Source organism: Primulina eburnea, chromosome 11 (genome assembly GCF_022965805.1).
Source record: "Primulina eburnea isolate SZY01 chromosome 11, ASM2296580v1, whole genome shotgun sequence".
Lineage (NCBI taxonomy): Eukaryota > Viridiplantae > Streptophyta > Magnoliopsida > Lamiales > Gesneriaceae > Primulina > Primulina eburnea.
In genome coordinates, this window is record NC_133111.1 from 36,645,787 (window position 1) to 36,661,079 (window position 15,293).

Below are 15,293 nucleotides of genomic sequence, written 5' to 3' on the forward strand. Positions count from 1 at the left end.
ATGAAGAGCTGAAATATGAAGAAATTCCGATTCGAATTGTGGATCACAAAGACCAAGTACTGAGGCGACGAACTATTCCATATGTCAAGGTACAATGGTCCAACCACACCGAAAGAGAAGCTACTTGGGAGTTGGAAGAAAAGATGCGAGCACAATATCCCTATCTCTTTGAAGATCAAGTATAGCCAAGTTTCGAGGACGAAACTTTTCATAAGGAGGGAGGGATGTGAGAACCCGAATTTCCAGCAGTTCAGTAGCAAAAGCATTTCAGTAAGCAATGCAAGATTTCCAGCAGAAGATAATATTCAGAAGCTGGTATTTTTCCAGCAGACATGTAGTTTCCAGCAGATATAATCCAGCAGCAGAGAAACGAGATTCCAGCAGACGGTTACTAATCCAACCCATGACTTGTAACTGAAGCATTTAAAATGGAATCAAGGCTGTTAAATGCAGATTATGACCATTAATAGGGAGCCTAACAGTCAGATTTCGGACTATAAATAACACTCTCAAACCTCTGAATTGTGTTACACAAATCTTGAGAGTATCACTTGAATTTTCGAGCTAAGAGAGTGCTGATTTTCGAGCAGTAGAACCAGTAGCAAGAACAAGCAGATTTCAGACTTCTACCGAAACACTTTTAGCAAATTACGGCAAGTGGGCTTATGTATAAATATCTTGAAATCCGTTTGATAATTCTGTTTTAAAGTTCAGTTTCTGCATGATTTCTGATATATGATTTTGAAGCACTGAAACTCCCTAGTGAACTAATGGTAGGAATATATATTCTGAACTTTCTGAATTCTGATTCTGATTCTGATTCTGATTCTGGCCTCACCCCTTAGAGGAGAGAACATATAGGGGACTGATATCAGTTTAGTCATGAAATTTACTAACGTGTTCAGTACTTACTAATTCTGATTTCTGTTCTGAAACCTGTAAATTCTGAATTCTGATTTCTGTTATGAAATACGAGTTTTCAGTATATTATTGTATTTCTGTTTCTGTATTAAAATGATTTTTCGAAAACTGGGAGCTATTCCCGCCCCTGCTTACTGTGTGACAATCATATCACTCACCCACCAAACCCATCTCAGATAAGAACGAGGAAGAGTTGATAGAAGAAGAGGAGCAACGTCAGTTTTGGGGCTGGTGATGAAAATCGTTGTTCTTAGTTCTGATTTATGTTTTATTTTCCGCTGCATCTGTTCAGACATTGTAATCTTATGGTTTTACATTTCCGCTGTAAAACATTTGTCATTGAGTTGTAACAGACAATGATTATTATGAATAAAAGACGGGTTTCTGAAATTCTGTACTTCTGAGGCTTGTTGTTTTCGAATGAATATTTGAGAGCAACGCCGGTGTCAACCAACCCCCGTCCCGCGGCGTGACAGGGTTCCCAACGTAGACACTCTGACGCTGCTCAAGTCAATAATCAATTCAAAAAAAAAAAACTCAGAGGACTAGATAAATTTTATAAAAATAAGAGCATACCTCGAATTTTCTGGAAACCCCTCTATTTGTAGATTTTTAAGAGCGTCTAATGAACTTGGGCTTCTGCAATCATAATCAATAATTTAGACATCAATAGTGCTAAACCCAATAGATTTTATTAACCCAACAAATAATTGGTCTTATACCCATCATAGGCCCCTGACTCTCGAGCAGCTACAGGTAAATGTAGGTGATGGAGAGTATAAAATTCATAAGGAAATCACGTAATCAAATATCCTAGGTTTTGTACAAGAGTGTCGTTGATTTGGAGATCTTGGGAAATATAATACTTGATTTTTGTCTAATATTTTACTTCTCTCCCTTGCAAATATTAGTATTATTATTACATACCATATTTATATAGATTATCAGTTGAAAATACTAACCGCGTAATTGGTACGATTGTAAATCTTTGTTTCTGGTCTTTCCTTTTTTTTTCTTACGTTTTCTTTGTTTTTGAATTTTTTTTTTTGATGGTTCTTTGTTTTTGAAATTAATATTGCATAGTATTTCAAAATAGTACATACGTAAACATTATATATATATATTTAGAATGATTACCTTTCCTTGGAATTGAGATGGAAACAGAATTTTAGAATGATCATCTTTCCTTCAAATTGAGATGAAAACAAAACTCATCTGTGCACTCATAAATAGGAGTAGGTATGAAATAAAATAAAAGAGGACAGAACAATAACAAAAAGGCTGAGTCAACGTAATTGAAGAAATGTGTATGCATTGTTTTTTTCCCCTATTTTCATTACTTTTGGATCATTCTATGACTTTCACGCTTGCACTGTCTTTTCTGTCTAGTTATTATTGTTTCTTCTGTTTTTCTGTTCGTATTTGTTTTATTGTATTGTTGATAGTTATTTGTATTTGCGCACGGTTGGAATAAAATTTGAATGCTCCTCCTCTGTGTTTTTTTTATTCCGTTGTTTGAGCTTTGAGTGATACTGATGTCCGAAGTGATGATCGGGGCATGGCTGTGGGTGAGAAGCTTGTGCGGCGCCGAGGAAAAGTACGAGGAAGAGATCGGAGAGGACGACGAAAGCGAAGGTGAATAATCCGGACTCTTATCGTTATTAGCGAGCGGGGGGTGGTTGTGGAATTCAAGCGCTGGGACAGCATTAGGTGGCTTCTCTGGAACACGGCGGTGGAAATTCTGGTGGCCTCTACACGCAGTGCATTTAAATGTGGATGGGAGTGAACCATTGCAAAGTTTCGTTTCAACAAGGAGCCTATAGCTACTACTATTGCTAGTGATGCTCACCTTGGAAGTGAAGACTTTGACAACAGAATGGCGAACCACTTGGTTCATGCATTTAAGGGGAAGAACAAGAAAGACATCATTGACGATCCTAGAGATTTTAGGAGATTGGGGACTGCTTGTGGGAGAGGAAAGAGAACCCTTTCATTTACTGCCCAAACTGCTATTGAGATTGACTCACTCCATGAGGGTATTGATTTCTACTCCACCATTACACGTGACTGATTCAAAGAACTCAACATGGATTTGTTCAAAAAATTTACGGAACGTAACGAGAAGGTGCATGGTCTTTTGCTTCTGGATGTCATTCCTCTCTCCCTTGGTCTTGAAACTACTGGTGGTATCATGATTGTATTGATTCCAAGGAACAACACCATCCCCACCATCAAGGAACATGTCTTCTTGATGACTTTAAATTTTTCGATATAATTTTGGATTTGCTTGACTGGGTATTGCTTGTAGGTATTATTTTTGTTAAAAAAATTGAAACAAATATGCAGGTTATGTTCCTCGAGAGAATGTGTATTCCTTGCTAATGGCCAATTGTCGGAATAGCCAAACTATACTAAGTAGCTCTAGTGAGAGTGACGATTCTGATAGTGACACTTAAAAATCTGATGCCTTCGACTTCTCGGGTGGTTTGGGTTTTTTTATTGACTCCAAGACTCGATCTGTAGCCTCTCGTGGAATCCCTAGGGGATCTATGCCATTAGAGAATCCCTTATTGGGTGATGATCCTGAATGGAGTGAACCTTTAGGCGATGACGATAAGGATGCTCTGTCTGGCCAAGATGTCGGGAGTTTGCGCGAAGTACTTGGAATACCACCCGAGTGTGACATTAAGTTTCCGGGACCTCGAGATGATTGTCATAACCCACCTCCGGGTTACTTCACCCTTTTCCTTGAATACTTTACTTGGAGACTTATGTTTCCTCTGCAACCTCTATTAGTGGAGTTGGTTAAAAGCCTCGGTATGAGCTTTGGTCAATTTGCCGTTATAGTTTATTCGGCATTTTGTCATAAGATGAAGGAAATTCACATGCATTTATCTGTAGAATTGTTTCACTCCCTTTTCTTGACGTGTAGAAGCAAACCAGATTCACACGTTTACTTCCAACCTCGGGCTAAATGTAAATTTTTGTCCCGAATTCCGTCTCCTAGAAGTTCTTGGAAGTCTTACTTTTTCTATGTTAAGGACTGTGGGTGGGGTATACCCATGGTCTGGAGTTCAGAACTTCGAGTAATTGCGATGGGAGGGACTCACTATGCACTTCAACTTCAATGTCATGATTTATGTCTTTTTGAAGAACTTTGTAATCCTATGAATTTAATTACTGTTGGTATTTTTTGTACTCTGTTTTTCTCCTTTTTAATTTTGCATTATAATTTTTTGTTTATCTCTTATTTACATGAATTATTCCGCAACTGTTCATATGCAGGTGACAGATTTGACTTGGCCACGATCCGGGTTCACAAGACCACTTTGGGGAGGCAATCCCCGCTTGCTGGGAATAGTATAGCGCCTGCGGATCATGCTGCTCATTATTTTCGTGACACTATGCATAGGAGACTCCCACCGGCACGCTCTGAGCATGTCCGTGGGTCGGGCTCTAACTCGCAAAATAAAAGTAACTCTTCGCCATCAAACAAATTTTTGGAGATTAGGCCCCTGAGTGGGGGAGGAGGAGAGGCGAACAAACGAGGATATGAAGGGGTGGAAAAGAAAATGTATGAGGAAACACAAAAAAATCCTAAAGAGACCCGTGTGAATGACCAAGGAACAGCTTCCAAGACTCCGTCTGTTAAGCATATATATGTTGACCGGGTGAACCATAACAAGAAGGCTGACTCTTTATGGGATTTGGATGATCTGGAGATAGGATGGAAGAAAGGACAGAGCATTGTGGGAGAATATGTCATGGTCCGTTTGGTTTCGCTGTCTACGGATTCATTTGCCCATTCCCTTGCCTGGAATTCATGTCAGGTGTCGTGCTTTTTATGTTAGCATCTTACAGGTTTTGTCTATTTTTTGATTGTTTGGTCTTCTCTTTGAAGAGTTTGTCGTTAGCTAGTGCTGTGCAAGTTCGGGAGGAGAAATTGCGGAATTATCAAGATAATCTACGAGAAGAGGTTGCTCGGTTGAAAGAAGAGAAGCTTCATCTTACTCAGGAGAAATAAAAGGCCAACGTGGAGCTGCTGCAAGTGCAGGGAAAGCTTGCAGATAAGATAAAAGAATTTACGATCCTTGAAGAGAATTATTCTACTGAGGTGAAGACTGGTGGTCAATTTCTTGATTCTGAGCTGGGCAATAATATTTTGAAAAGTACTGAAGAGAAAGGTGCTCAGAATTTCAAAGCATCCTCTGCATTTCGAGAGGAGGTACTTGATCGTGCCATGCAGTGAAAGATGTAAAAAATTAAAGTTAGGGTGAGCTTGAACTTAATGTGTATATATATATATTTTTTTTTTAAAAAAAAAAAACTATTGTTCCTAGCGTATTTGAAATAGGAGAGTTACTTTTAAAAAAAAAAAGTTTAACCAATATAATTTTTCAAAATTTATATATTATTTAAATTAATATATAACCACATAAAAAGCAATACTTAAAAATTTTTAAAAAAGAAATGGCTTGCACTCGTGGAGATACTAATGTCTGACGTGAGAGAATTAAAAAATGAAGTGACCGATAACTTTAGCTTTTCTGTACATGGTATAAAGAATTTGATATTATGGACATATTGAATCTCGTAATATTTTTTTAAAAATCAGAATGAGCTTAAATCTCTATATATATTTACCAAAAAAAGTAAAATTAGAATTGACTTGAATCTATATAAATCCTTGTAAAAAAATGTGCTGGGCTACAGCCTATGACGGACCAAGCATAGATCCGTCCTTGGTGCCATGATCATACATGATGAGGTAGTGCTAGACTGTCGAAACCAACAGAGGAAGAAACTTGTGCCTGAAGAAATAGTAATGATGATTGAGCCTAGCGTCTTGGAGGTGGGTAGAGGCTCCGCGTTTGATGTCCTTTCAGACAATGCTGAAATGATTGAAGCCTTGGAGCTCCACCCTGCTGAGGAGGAAACATAGAGTTAAGTTACATTTATCACTACTCCTTAGAGTTGTTTATTTTCATTTGTTATTTATTTCATAATATCTTTTATTGTGCTTTCGCATGGATTGGATAATCGTTTCATTTGAGCCCTAAGGCCGCTGTACTTTCATATTTGTTGACTTCATATATGATTTCTTTCATATTGTGCGACGTGTGGTAGTTTTGTTTGTGAAGACATAATGCTGTTTTCATGTGTGCTTGGGAGGGGATCAATTTCCCAAGATTTTGTCTCAAAGGGAAGTCCTAAAACCCCATTAAGGGTGGTGAGATATCCCGAGACTTGTTTCATCGTGACCTTCTCTAAAGTCGTCAATATAAGCAAGCGTATTCAGAATATTTGACATGAAAAAAGTCATTGCTAACATTGGAGAATAACTGACAATCTTATTGAATACTGTAATGGTGGAGATACATGGGCAAAATGATGACATAGGAAACAACAAAATATAAACTATTATTTTATTTTTCAACTATGTCCCTTTATACATAAAACTTCTTCAGATTTGCTACATTCCATGGCCGAGATAGTACTTTCCCATTTTGGTGTTGGAGGCGATAAGTTCTCATCTTGATTATCTCTATCACTTTATAAGGGCCTTCCCACTTTGGGTCAATTTTTCTGATGGGGCGCAAGACATCGGCTTTTCTCATCACAAGGTCTCCTACTTGAAAGGATTTTGGATTTACTCGGTCATTGTAAGCCTTAGCCATGCGTGCCCTATACCTTTCTGCCCGAATGGATGTTTCCTCTCACAGTTCGTCTATTAAATCCAAGGAGGCTCGAAGGGGCTGATCATTCTCAATCTGGTTGTATTGTTTCATCCTCAATGAAGTTTCTCCTATCTCAGCGGGGACTAAAGCTTAAACACCGTAAGCTAGATTGAAAGGTGATTCCCCTGTCGACGTGCACGTTGTACTTCAGTATGCCCACAATGCGCTCGAAAATTCTTCCACCCAATTTCCTTTAGCGCTGCCAAGACGGGTCTTCAAGTGATGCAAGATATTTTGGTTAGTTACCTCTGTTTGCCCATTGGCTTGTGGGTTGCCGACCGACGTAAATAGTTGTTTGATAGAAAGACCCTGACACCACTTTTTTAATTTTGCTCCAGAGAACTGGGTGCCACTTTCCGAGATCAGTGCAGGGAATCTCAAACCCGCACACTATGTTTTTCCACATGAAACCTATGACGTCTTTCTCCGAAATGTTCATCAATGGCTTTGCCTCGACCCACTTCGGGAAATAATCTATGACAACTATGAGAAATTTTCTCTGCCCCATAGCTGGGGGGAAAGGTCCCACCAGGTCTATTCCCCATTGGGCAAAGGGTAGGGGGATTCCAAGTGGTTGTAACAAGGTCACGGGTTGGTGATGGAGATTGGCGTGCTCTTGGCAAGATCGACACCGTTTAACCAATTCCATGGGAATCACTATGTACCACCATTGAGTTCCATCGAGTTGGTTAACGACTAGCTGGGAATCACTGAGTACCACCAGACTTCTTGGCTCCTACCGACAGAGCCAACTTAATTCCTGCTACGAGTGCTTCATATTCGACCTCATTATTTGGCGTGGGGAATTGAAATTTGATGGAATACATCAATTTATCACCTTGAGGGCTTTCTATCAACACCCCGGATCCGCTCCCGTGCGAAGTTGAGGATCCATCGACATAGACCACCCAAGTCGGGATGGAGCATTCTGCCTGATTAATGGTCATTTCAACAAGAAAATCTGCGAGAACTTGTGCTTTAATAGTTGGTCGAGGTTTAAACTCAAATCCGAATTTGCTCAGGTCAACGACCCACTTAACCATTCGGCCCGATGCCTCTTGACTAGATAGCACTTGCTTTAGAGGGTGATTGGCGAGCTCCACCACTTGGTGACATAGAAAATATGGGCGTAATTTTCTTGCGGAAAGTGCTAATTTCTCAATGTTGGTATATCGGAGCTCGGCTTGATGCAAGGTTCGACTGATGAAATACACAGGTTTATGCTCTCTTTCTTCATTCACCATGAGTACAGCGCTAACCGCTTCAGTGAGACCGCTAAATAAATTATCAATGTGTCCCCAAATCAGGGTTTTGCAAGGAGTGGCGATGTGTTTAAATACTTTTTTAAGTCTTCGAATGCTTGCTGACATTCTTCCATCCACTTGAATCTCTTTCCTCGTCTTAGAACTTCGAAGAAAGGCATGTCTTTGTCTACAGATCTAGAGATGAAACGGTTCAAAGCAGTCATCCTTCCAGTTAATTCTTTTACTCCCTTCACACTCTTCGGGGGAGTTATTCTTAAGATTGCTTTTATCTTTTCGGGGTTTGCCTCTATTCCTCTTTGCGAAACCATGAATCCAAGGAACTTGCCACCTCGTACACCAAAAGAACATTTTTTCTAAATTTAGCTTCATGATATACTTTCGTAATATTTCGAAGCATTCTTCCAGGTCCTCCACATGCTTGATTGCTTGGACACTTTTTACAAGCATGTCATCTATGTGCACATCCATGTTCTTCCCAATCAATTTTTCAAACATCTTGTTCACCAATTGCTAATATGTTGCTCCCGCGTTCTTGAGTCCGAATGGCATTACCTCATAACAATAGATCCCTCGATCAGTGATGAAACTAGCCTTTTCTTGATCCTCAGGCGCTAATCTTATCTGATTGTACACTTGGTGGGCATCTAGGAAACTGAACAATTCGCAACCTGCAGTCGAATCGACCAACAAATCGATCTTAGGCAAAAGGAACAGATCTTTAGGGCATGCCTTGTTTAGGTCGGTGAAATCTATGCAAAGACGCCATTTACCTCTAGTCTTTGGAACAAACACAACATTTGCTAACCATCTTGGGTACGAAACATGCCTGACGTGTCTGGCCTTTACGAGCTTTCCCACCTCATCAGCTATTTTTTTATTTTTGTCTGGGCCAAAAAATCTCTTTTCATGCTTATTCGGTTTCATTCGCGGATCTACATTAAGATGATTAAGTGCGTACTCTGGAGGTATCCTTGGTAATGGTTCGTCACCCCAGGCAAATGCATCGACGTTGCGCTGCAGAAAAATTGTCAAAGTGTTCTCTACTTCCGTTGGCAGATCTGACCCAATCTTGAGGGTTTTTCTTGGATCACCGGGCACTACTTCGACATGTTTGAGAGCTTCTGTTGCGGTCATCCTTTATCTGTCATTTGATTCTCCATCATGAAATGAATTCCCTTTTCATTTGAATCTTGTTTAAGTTTTTGTTTCTTTCCCTTGAGGGAGTATATGTCGGGTCCCTGTCTTCTTCGAGTCTCCACTGCATTTAACAAAATAGACGCATGACATTCTCTTGCGAGTCTGCTATCTCCGACTGCCTTTCCTGACCCTTTTAGTGTCGGGAATTTTAGCTTCATGTGGTATGTGGATGCAATGGCACGAAACAGATTGAGACTTGGACGCCCAAGGAAAATTTGTAAGCCGAGGGGGCTTTCACCGTTAAGAACTTCACCATTTTTGTGCTCTCTCACGGGTAAGATCCCAAAGATATGGGTGGAGCGATTTCCCAATTTCTTAACTATTTCTCCGACAAGACCGATGAGGGGAGTATTCACTTGCGTTAATTGCGCATTCCTCAGGCCCAACTTTTGGAATGCCCCATGAAAAATGATATCTGCAGAGCTTCCTGAGTCCACCAATATTTTCTTTACCCAAAAGTTAGAAATCGTGGCGGAAATGATTAAGGCGTGGTTGTGTTCTCTCCGAAAGGCTTCCAAGTCCTCTTCTCCAAAAAACACTTCTTCATCTTTCATTGATATCTCGTTAATCGACTGGGTTACGGCTAAGTGTGAGGAATTTTGATCATGTCTGGCGGCACGCGCGAGATTTTTTCTTGCGTTGTTTGAATCACCATAGGCGGACCCCGATTATAACAGATATTATGCCTCATGTGGGCATGTTCTCCTCCTTCTGCTTGGGTTTTTTGCCTGCTCGCCCCATTCTCATTGCTGCTCGCTTGGGCGATTGTCATGCGGACGCTTGTTGCCTCTTTGCTGACGGCGAATTCTATCCACATAGTCACCTAAATATCCTCGTTTGATCAACTTTTCTATCTCAACCCGAAGGCTGAAACAATCTTCAGTGGAATGATCTTTATCTTTGTGGAAACAACAGTTTTGTCAGATTTCTGACGCTTGGGATTTTCTTTCACCGGGCGGGGGGTTGCAGTGAACCTTGCTGCTCTGCTACTACCAGTATGTCTAACAAGCGTGCCTTTAAGGGGGTGTACTGGAGTTTTGGACTTTGGGCCGTTCGTTTTTCCTCCTTCTTTGTCCCTTCTGGTCTCTCATCTTCCCTTCTTCCTTTCCCTAAGTATCGTAGGTTCGATGGCCTCTTCAATGCGTACATGTTTTTCAGCTCTTTCTAAAAATTCCTCCAGAGTGTTTGGGGGCTTTCCAGCTATATATTCCTTGAATTTTCCATGGCAGAGGTTCTGCTGCATTATTTCGGCTAACAGGTCATGGTTAACATGGGGAACTTCACGCACAACTTGCGTGAACCGTGGTACATATTCTCTCAGGATTTCCTCTTCTTTCTGAATTATATTAAATAAATAAGTCGTTGTTTTCGGGTATTTCTTGTTGATTGAGAACTGATGGAGAAAACACTGAGTTAGTTGCTCCAAGCTACCTATTGTTCATGGAGGGAGCTTGTTGAACCAAGTAAGCGCACGGCCAAATAGCGTAGTTCGGAAGATTCACTACAAGAAAAATAGTAAACGACAACACACTTTTAACAACGATTTTTGTTAAAACCGTTGTTAAAAACATTTTAACAACGGTTTTTAGGGTTAAAGACAACGGTTTTATAAAACGTTCTATTTGAGCGTTTTTTAGGGTCAAAGACAACGGTTTATAAAACCGTTGTCTTTTAGCGTTTTTTTTGGGACATTCGACAACTTTTTTAGAGAAAACTATTTTGTGGCATATTTAGCGACGGTTTTTCTTTAACCGTCGATAAAATTAGCGACGGTTTTACACAACCGTCGCTAAATTATAAATCAGCGACGGTGTAATATAAACTGTCGCTACATTTAGCGACAGTTCATGTTTAAAACTAGCGACGGTTTTGCCAACATCGTCGCTAAATTTGGCGACAGTTGAAAATAAACCATCGTTACATTTCGCGACGGTTTAGACTAAACCGTCGCCGATTTATAATTTCGCGACTGTTTAAATAAAACTGTCGCCATTTTCAAAAAAAATCGTTCCCCCTAATCTTCCCTCCATTTTCTTTCACCACTCTATATAAATACATGCAAATTTGCTTCAATTTCTTCCACTTCACTTCACAATAATTAAAATTTTTCTCACTTACACGATTTTACAACTTCACAACACTTAAAATTTTTATCTCTTACACGATTTTACCACTTCACGACACTTAAAATTTTTATCTTTTACACGATTTTTTTACCACTTCATAACAATTAAAATTTTTATCTCTTACACGATTTTATCACTTCACAACACTTAAATTTTTTTTTATCTCTTACACGATTGTACCAATTCAAAACACAGATTTATTAAATTCTTAAATTTTTTTTATTTTACCAAAAATATTAGCGACAGAATAGATAAACCGTCGCTAAGTAGATACCAGTTTGCACATGAATACCGTCGCTACATTTAGCGACGGTTAATTTAAACTGTCGCTAAATTTAGAGACAATATTTTGTCCGTCGCAAATATCTTTTGCCACGGTTATCCAAACCGTCGCAAATTGTAGCTACGACAGCAGTTTTTCATTTGAAAACCGTCGCAAAATGTAGCTACGACAACGTCACAAACCGTTGTCTTTGAGCGGACCATTTAACAGCACTGGCTTTAACAACAGTTTTAAAATGGCTACGACAATGATTTTTAACTGTTGTCGTATGGCATTTTTCTTGTAGTGATTTTGAAAGTAAGCAACCTCATAATATCGTACAAATCTGCCTTCGCATAGAATTTGTCGAGATGATCTTGCAGGTCGCCCATTCCCTCATACTCTGGAAAGTTGGGTATTTTAACTCCCACTGGTATCGACTCAGCTAAGATGGCAGTAGTAAAAGGGCTACACCGTGCAGGTAAAATGGCAACCGGCTATCTTGTTCATTCGAAGTGCGAGATCCTTCGTAAGTATGGAGCGAAATACTTTCTCTACGTGGAAGGGGACAATGTGTACGACCATCTGATTCATCTCCGTTGCCTATTTCATCATTGTGCCTTGTCGTCTTGTTGGGGTTATGGGAAGTCGAACGGTCATTGGGAGTTGTTTCACCTGTATCGATGCGTGGATAATGTGCGAGTATCTGGGCCACTGCTTCAGCTACTGCGCTAGTGGCTGTCTCTTCCATCATTCTTGGGTGATGAGCATCTCTGACTGCGAATGATTAATAGGCGGGTGTACCTCACCCCTAACATTGCGAGAGGTGTGCGAACGAGTGTGCATCCTCGAGTGACAAAGTGACTGCTGTTCCCACGGACGATGCCAAGCTGATGCGGCTAAATAAATGAATCGCATAGACTGTGGACGCAAGATTCAACTGGTTAGTAAACTGGTCCACTTGGCCCGTAAATGAGCTCACCTGGCTGGTAAATGGATCCACGTAGACAATATACAGTTAATTTGCGGCATCACCTGTGTCATGAACACTCGTTAAGTGGGCGTCGGAAAGGTTCCTGATGTAGACACTCTGACGCTCAAGTCAGTAAGCAGTTTAAAGAAAACTCAGAGAACTAGAGAACTTTTGTAAAATGAGAGTATACCTTGAATTGTCCGTAAACTCCTCTATTTATAGATTTTAAAGAGCGTCTAATGGGCTTGAGCTTCTGCAAGCACAATCTATATTTTGGACCTCAATAGTGCTAAACCTAATATATTTTATTAACCCAACAAATAATTGATTTTATACACATCAGAAAGGTATTGTGCAAGATAAAGGGTTAGTTCGGACCCTTCTTACGGGTATTCTCGGGTGGTTATAATTCATAAAGAGATCAAGTGTGTTTTTCATGTGATGTAATGCATTGGTCCACATGAAAGAAAAAAATGAGATCACTTCAAAATTATCGGAACAGCACTTGCGATATTCTCTCAAGGGTTCGGTCGATTAGATGCACGTTATATGTTTGGCCAGAAAAGAGTTTTTAAAAAGAAGAGGCAAATAACTCCAAAAGAAAAAAAAAAAAAAAAAAAAAAAAAAAAAGAAGAGGCAAATCTACAGGTAAACAACCCAACATTCTGGTACAGTATTTAACAAACACAAAAACAAAGCAGAAAAAGAATAAATTTACTACTAATATGGATAAAAAAGAGAGGGCAAAAGAGAGAAGAGAGAAGCGGCGGCAAGAGATCTCTCTGGCCCGTACCATCCCATATTCCGATCACCAAAGGTTAGTTAATATGAAATGCAATGCAATGAGATCTACTATTCTCTGTTTTTGTATTTGTCTTAGCCACGTTCGATCTAACCGGATCAAAGATTTGTTGACGATCATTTCAAAATTTTCGACGTTGGAAATCGAGCGTTTTATATCTATTACCCCTCGATATGATATGTCGTTCGATCATGTCATATTTACGACGTGAATAATGCGATGATTAGATGATGAGGTGCGTTAGAGTTTGTGATCCGAATGGTTTTGATAAGCTTGTACAATATTGTATATGGTGCTTCCTTTCGGTTCTATATTATATGTAATTTTTGAATAGTGTCAAAGAACCAAGATAGATTAGAGGATTAAAAAATGAGTACTTTTTGATAACCATGAATGCATACATGTTTAGATGGTGGACCTCGGACACAATTGGAGTTGTCACCGGTGCAAACAGGGGAATAGGATTCGAGATTGTGCATCAGCTCGCGTTGCACGGGTTAACCGTTATTCTGACCTCTCGTGACGAAGAGGTTGGAGAAGAAGCAGCAAAGGTCTTGCAAGAAGGAGGCCTCAATGTTGTATTCCATCAACTAGATATTGTTGATGCTTCATCAATTGAAGTTTTTACTCATTGGGTTCAAGAAAAGTATGGTGGTATTGATATTTTGGTAAAAACCCTCTTCCTAGATGTTTGTTGTCATTTACCATAGAGTAATTTGCGGGGAAACTGCTGACAATTTCTTCGCGGTGTGCATCATTTTTACACATCCACGCATGAAATCATCTCAAAAGTAGAGCATTATCATATGATAAGAATACAACTCTCTTCTTCTATAAAACGCTGCTGATTATGTGAGGATTAGGTGAATAATGCAGGAATAAATTCCAACATGGACAACCTTGAGGAATTTGCTGAAAAAGTAATTGGTACCAACTACTTTGGGACCAAGAACATGATCAAAGCCATGATACCTCTTATGAGGCCTTCAGATTCAGGTGCTCGTATCGTTAGTGTGAGTTCGCGGTTAGGAAGATTGGACGGGAAGCGAAATGTAAGTAATGGTGTTGGTCCCTTTCTCATATCCCATCCTCGTGATTGTTATAAATATCTGGTTGATTGGGCATGTAGAGAATTGGAAATCTTGATCTCCGAAAGCAACTGAAAGACGACGAGTCGCTGTCGGAGGAGCTGATCGACCAGACGATGAACACATTTCTAGAACAAGTGAAAGATGGGAGTTGGAGAGACAATGGATGGCCTCAAGTTTTCACGGACTACTCATTGTCAAAACTAGCAGTCAACACATACACGAGGCTAATGGCAAGGATATTATCGCAACGGCCGGAAGGGCGTAAGATTTATATAAATTGCTACTGCCCGGGGTGGGTGAAGACTGCAATGACTGGCTGGGCTGGCCATGTTTCACCTGAGGAAGGAGCCGACACCGCGGTGTGGCTTGCCTTGCTTCCGGATCAATTTGTGAGCGGCAAGTTTTTTGCTGAAAGGCGTGAGATTAGTTTCTGAAAGTTGTTTTTCTTTTATATACATTTTTGAGTTGCTTTTAGCAAGAATTCATGGTTAAATATTAACATGTTTTGGAATGCAATCCATAAACAATCTCTTGATTTAATGAAGGAGAAACGAGAGGGATGTCTATTTAAAATGAATATATCGCTTGTAATACTGAATTGGCTTCGGCCAGTGTTGTACATGGATACAAAAGGTTTTGAAGTATAAATGTGTTTTTGTGAACAAGTAAGCAATTGTTCATAATATTTCTGAAGCATATATATATATATATATAGACATATATATATATATACTAGTAGACATGTACGTGCGTTGCACGTGTGGAATATACAACAACCATAATTTCTAAATTTCTCATGATATATTTTGAAATTATAAAGATCTATACATAAATCGCGTCATTGAAAAATTAGCTACAAGTTCTACAAGTATTTACCGAAAGAAATTTGACATGACATAAAACATGAAGATAATTGTA

At 39.6% G+C, this 15,293-nt stretch overlaps 2 protein-coding genes across 2 annotated transcripts; both read left to right on the plus strand.

Moving 5' to 3' along the window:
* The first annotated feature begins 2,470 nt into the window (after positions 1 to 2,470).
* LOC140804925 (uncharacterized) lies at positions 2,471 to 5,121 on the plus strand. Its single transcript, XM_073161082.1, has 3 exons — positions 2,471 to 3,738; positions 4,207 to 4,751; positions 4,823 to 5,121. Exons 1-3 carry the CDS (start codon positions 3,471 to 3,473, stop codon positions 4,943 to 4,945), a joined length of 936 nt encoding a protein of 311 aa, XP_073017183.1. The 5' UTR covers positions 2,471 to 3,470; the 3' UTR covers positions 4,946 to 5,121.
* An 8,040-nt stretch (positions 5,122 to 13,161) lies between these two features.
* On the plus strand, positions 13,162 to 14,917 carry LOC140804988 (uncharacterized). Its single transcript, XM_073161165.1, has 4 exons — positions 13,162 to 13,299; positions 13,694 to 13,952; positions 14,148 to 14,336; positions 14,414 to 14,917. The coding sequence occupies exons 1-4, from the start codon at positions 13,208 to 13,210 to the stop codon at positions 14,807 to 14,809; spliced, it is 936 nt and encodes a 311-aa protein (XP_073017266.1). The 5' UTR covers positions 13,162 to 13,207; the 3' UTR covers positions 14,810 to 14,917.
* Positions 14,918 to 15,293: the final 376 nt, after the last annotated feature.

Excerpts from the sequence above, each read along its gene's own strand:
- LOC140804925 (XM_073161082.1), top strand. The coding sequence starts at position 3,471 with ATGCCATTAGAGAATCCCTTATTGGGTGATGATCCTGAATGGAGTGAA. Across the intron at positions 3,739-4,206 it reads GGAGTTGGTTAAAAGCCTCG|GTGACAGATTTGACTTGGCC; the intron begins GTATGAGCTTTG and ends GTTCATATGCAG. Across the intron at positions 4,752-4,822 it reads TTGCCTGGAATTCATGTCAG|AGTTTGTCGTTAGCTAGTGC; the intron begins GTGTCGTGCTTT and ends TTCTCTTTGAAG.
- LOC140804988 (XM_073161165.1), top strand. The coding sequence starts at position 13,208 with ATGGATAAAAAAGAGAGGGCAAAAGAGAGAAGAGAGAAGCGGCGGCAA. Across the intron at positions 13,953-14,147 it reads ATGGTGGTATTGATATTTTG|GTGAATAATGCAGGAATAAA; the intron begins GTAAAAACCCTC and ends TGTGAGGATTAG. Across the intron at positions 14,337-14,413 it reads GATTGGACGGGAAGCGAAAT|AGAATTGGAAATCTTGATCT; the intron begins GTAAGTAATGGT and ends TTGGGCATGTAG.